The sequence below is a fragment of the Megalobrama amblycephala genome, linkage group LG1 (assembly GCF_018812025.1).
Source record: "Megalobrama amblycephala isolate DHTTF-2021 linkage group LG1, ASM1881202v1, whole genome shotgun sequence".
Taxonomy (NCBI): domain Eukaryota; kingdom Metazoa; phylum Chordata; class Actinopteri; order Cypriniformes; family Xenocyprididae; genus Megalobrama; species Megalobrama amblycephala.
In genome coordinates this window covers 36,500,169-36,505,066 of record NC_063044.1, presented here as the reverse complement: position 1 = coordinate 36,505,066, position 4,898 = coordinate 36,500,169, and the positions used below count along the sequence as shown (strand labels likewise).

General features: G+C 40.7%; 1 protein-coding gene across 1 annotated transcript; it reads right to left on the bottom strand.

Moving 5' to 3' along the window:
* Window positions 1–2,611: 2,611 nt before the first annotated feature.
* On the bottom strand, window positions 2,612–3,988 carry LOC125245867 (zinc finger protein 184-like; the record flags this gene model as incomplete). The annotated part of the gene is made up of 1 exon (XM_048156680.1): window positions 2,612–3,988. A coding segment is annotated over one exon (1,011 nt), but the record flags the coding sequence as incomplete, so codon positions are not given.
* Between the last annotated feature and the right edge of the window lie 910 nt (window positions 3,989–4,898).

Sequence of the window (4,898 nt, the reverse complement as noted above, 5' to 3'; positions counted from 1 at the left end):
CAGATCCTCTGGCTATTCTCTCCGCTGCCGCAGCAGTGATATCGCCTCGGCTCCTGCAGGAGCTCAGTTCCTCTGGCTATTCTCTCCACTGCCGCAGCGGTGATGTCGCTTTGGCTCCTGCAAGAGCTCAGCTCCTCTGGCTATTGATATCGCCTCGGCTCCTGCAGGAGCTCAGTTCCTCTGGCTAATATCTCCACTGCGGCAGCAGTGATGTCGCCTCGGCTCCTGCAGGAGCTCAGTTCCTCTGGCTAATATCTCCACTGCGGCAGCAGTGATGTCGCCTCGGCTCCTGCAGGAGCTCAGATTCTCTGTCTAATATCTCCACTGCGGCAGCAGTGATGTCGCCTTAGCTCCCGCAGGAGCTCAGTTCCTCTGGCTATTCTCTCCACTGCCGCAGCAGTGATGTCGCTGCAGCAGTGATGTCACCTCGGCTCCTGCAGGAGCTCAGTTCCTCTGGCTATTCTCTCCACTGCCACAGCAGTGATGTCGCTGCAGCAGTGATGTCGCCTCGGCTCCTGCAGGAGCTCAGTTCCTCTGGCTATTCTCTCCACTGCCGCAGCAGTGATATTGCCTCGGCTCCTGCAGGAGCTGATTCTCTGGCAAATATCTCCACTGCCGCAGCAGTGATGTCGCCTCGGCTCCCGCAGGTGCTCAGTTCCTCTGGCTAATATCTCCACTGCCGCAGCAGTGATGTCGCCTCGGCTCCCGCAGGAGCAGTTCCTCTGGCTAATATCTCCACTGCTGCAGCAGTGATATTGCCTCGGCTCCCGCAGGAGCTCAGATTCTCTGGCTAATATCTCCACTGCTGCAGCAGTGATGTCACCTCGACTCCTGCAGGAGCTCAGCCCTGTCTAAACTAGCCTTCACTGCTGCAGCATTGTTTTCATCAAACATGACGAGAACTTTCCCGGCCCTTCAAACTAACCCACCAAACAGCACAATTAGCCTATACGCAGTGCAATTTTAGGGGGTCATCAGTAATGTTTCCGGCTGCTGTCCTGCATTGGTTTGCAATTTTTGGGGAGTACTCTGGGTTTGGGCCAAATCCTCGGACAGCACGCCAAATACGCATACGTCATTTTTTTACAGACCACACACAAATGCTTCAGTAAAGTCATCAAAGGAAAAAACTGTGGTTGACTGAGTTCCTGGGTTCTGACCGGACCACCAGGGCTAGTGTTTCCTTTCCAACAGTCCTAGAGATAAAATTCAAAAGTCCAAATCCTACAATCCTGTTATTTCTTTCTCTTCTGATCGTCTCATCACTTCTCACTGTGTGAATCTGAATCATGAGATTTACAGATGAGATTCATCTATGATTCTCTCAAATCAACTCAATCTCTCAAAACAACTCAATCATATTTTCTGAGTATAAACATTACAACAGATGAATATGTTCTTTGGTTTTAACTATAAATCATTAGAGCTGCAGTTAAATGTGAAGACAAACTCATGTAGTGTTAGTCAATGAAACGTTCATTAACATTATGAATGATGCTCAATGCTTTCATTACAGTCATGAGAGCATGTTCAGAGGTGAGAGAGACACTTCAGTAAAACACATCAATCTGTCCTGATTCAGATCAAACTGTGTTGAAGTGAATCTTCTGTAAGTGTGAATGTGTTTTTCAGAGAGGAATGAAACTGCAGGCGAGATTCATCTGATAAACATGTGCCTAATTTACTAATAAAACACTGATTCAGATCTGATTCAGACTCAATCCAGTTTGAATGTGAACAGGCTCTCAGGGCATACGTTTAAACATTTAATTCCAATATTGATTGATCATTGTTTAGATCGGCTGATCGGATTGATCACTTGTAACTTAATATAGAGGGTTTTTTAAATGATTGCAGTTGTTTATTCCAGTGGATATAAAGTTCACATGCTTCTGCTTTAAGACTCATTTACACATTTAAAACAATATTTTATGTTTGTATGTGAAACATAGACATTTTCTTTTCTTACTCTTGACCTCCAGTGAGAAGAATGACATTAACTTAAATCCCATATTCCATGTTTTATTTCAGACATTTCAGAGACCAACTTTCATCCAGATAATCCAGTGACCCGGAATCTTCTAATGGACAGAAATGGTTCTGGGAAAAGCTCAGGAAACACTATACTGGGAGATACCAGGTTTTAAGTATGTGTGGTAAAAAAAAGCATGTGCATGTGATTATTTCTCCAAATCTAGTGGATCCAGATCTGAATAAAGAGCAGCTGGAGATGATGAAAGAGCAGCTGGTTTCTGGTTGTTCAGCAGGTCTCAGTTCTGCTAACCATTCCTCTAGAGTCTAGAGGAACTTGTGGGAAATGAGAATAAGATCCTGGATTTGGAAGTGTTTATTTGGTCCTGAAGTTCAGAAGTACATCATGATTCTGTTCACACATGGAGATGAACTGGAGGATCTGGAACAGGCATTGATGAACATCTAAAACTTAAAGATTGTGCTGTTGACTGAATGTGGAGGACAATTTTACTGTTTCAATATCAAGAGTAAATCAGACATTCAGGTACAAGAACTACTGCAGAAGATCGAAGGAATGATGATGGGAAATGGTGGGAGATTTATCATGGAACGAATGAAGATGAGCAACAAGTTAATAGTCAGTTTTAGGTTGTTTTATTGTTATGTTGTAAATGACAATGATAGAAACATGGCAGTTTGTTCACTAAGTGTAAGTCACTAGTTTGTCACACTGACCTTAAGGGATCCATACAGTCTGTTTTAACAGTGATTTGATCGTTCTGTTGTAGTTTCAGGAGAAGTTTCAGATTTTCCAAGCAGACACTAAGCAACCACCAAACCGTCCTGCCACTTATTGTGGCTGTAAGGAAACTACTTTGTTCCTCAGCACATAAAGATGAACTACTTATTGGATTTCAGACTGTGGTGATGTGGTTTCTCCACTGCATGGATCTTCATGTGTATCTTCAGGTGATTTTTAAAAGAGAAACTTTTTCCACACTGATCACACGTGCGGCTTCTCTCTGCTATGGATCCTCTTGTGTGTTTTCAGAGATGATGAATCACTGAATCTCTTGTCACAGTATGAACAATTGTAAGGTTTTTCTCCAGTGTGGATCTTCTCATGTGCTTTCAGATATGATGAACAACTGAATCTCTTGTCACAGTGTGAACACTTGTAAGGTTTTTCTCCAGTGTGAATCCTCTCATGTGTTTTCAGATGTGCTAACTGACTGAATCTCTTGTCACACTGTGAACACTTGTGAGGTTTCTCTCCAGTGTGGATCCTCTCATGTGTTTTCAGATCTGATGACACACTGAATCTCTTGTCACAGTGTGAACACTTGTAAGGTTTTTCTCCAGTGTGAATTCTCTCATGACGTTTTAATTGGTTTGCTGTAATAAAAGTCTTCTCACACTCAAAGCACATGTACTCTCTCACACCAGTGTGTATTTTCTCATGTTCTTGTAAACTACACAGCTGTGAAAAACTCTTTCCACACACAGAACATGAATGTGGCTTCTCCTTTGTATGAACTGTCAGGTGTTTCTTCAGGTTTGATGCCCAGAGAAACGTTTTGCCGCATTCATTACATGCGAACCGCTTCTCTCTGGTATGAACTCCACTGTGAATCTCAAGACTTTGTTTTGTTGTAAAACTCTTCCCACATTGATCACATGTGTGTGGCTTCTCTCCACTGTGGATCATCATGTGTTCTTTAAGGCTTGATGATTGACTGTAGCTCTTCCCATATTGATCACATGTGAACAGCTTCTCTCCTGTGTGAGCTGTCATGTGAACAGTAAGATGTACTTTTTGTGAGAAACTCTTCCCACATTGATCACATGTGAACGGCTTCTCTCCAGTGTGAACTTTCATGTGATTCTTAAGATTTCCTCTTTGTGTGAATCTCTTTCCACACTGATCACATGTGAACGGCTTCTCTCCTGTATGAACTCTCATGTGAATCTTAAGATGTTGTTTGGTTGAGAAACTCTTTCCACACTGAGTGCAGGTTGTAGATTTCTTGTCTCTTTTCTTTAGAAATGTCTTTTTAGTCTTTAAGTGACTCAAAGGTTTTTCTCCAGGTTTGTCATGATGTTTCTCCTCCACTTCACTCAGTTCTTCACTCTCTTCCTTCACTTCCATCAGCTCTGAAATTACAATAAAAAAAAGTTAATTTTCAGTATATTAAAGTAATTCAAAATGAGGATTATGAAGTGAAAGAACATAAAAGTGAACCTTCATGTACTGAAGTAGACGACTGCTATGAAATATTCTGATCACTTTGATGCCTTTTTATATATTTATTATATGTCCCTGAAACAATTATTATATTTAAAACATTATAGACAAATCACCTTGTTTCTGTAGTGAGAACTATTAAATATTTTGATGAATGACACAATTATTGCCATATTTTGACACCAACTTTTATATTGATTTTTATTTTACTAAAACTTTAATTATTAAGGGTTGGTCACACTTTTTCTTTCACAGACTTCCACATGTGAATGTGGGACACTGAAACCAAACTCAAGTGAATTTTCCTCTTAAAACTGTGATGCCCAGGAAGTGACATCATCTGGGCTCTTTCTACAGCATGATGGGAGGACAAGAAAATAATCTCAATCCATTGTCTCAGTTTTTAAACAAACTGTACAGTGTTGATCACATTCATCAACCCTGTTACCAAAGTTACTAAGTTACAAAGTTATAATCTATAAAACTATGACTATGAGTTATATAATCTATAACTTCTAGATTTTATGAAAAATACAACTTTATCAGTAACTATAAATCAGTTTTTGCTTAAGTCAAGCTTACAATCCTCTCAGCCATTCTGGAAAGTGAATTTACTTGATACAGTTTGGTGTTTACTGATATTACTGTTTTTTTTTTTTAAACATGTCTAAAATTTAGG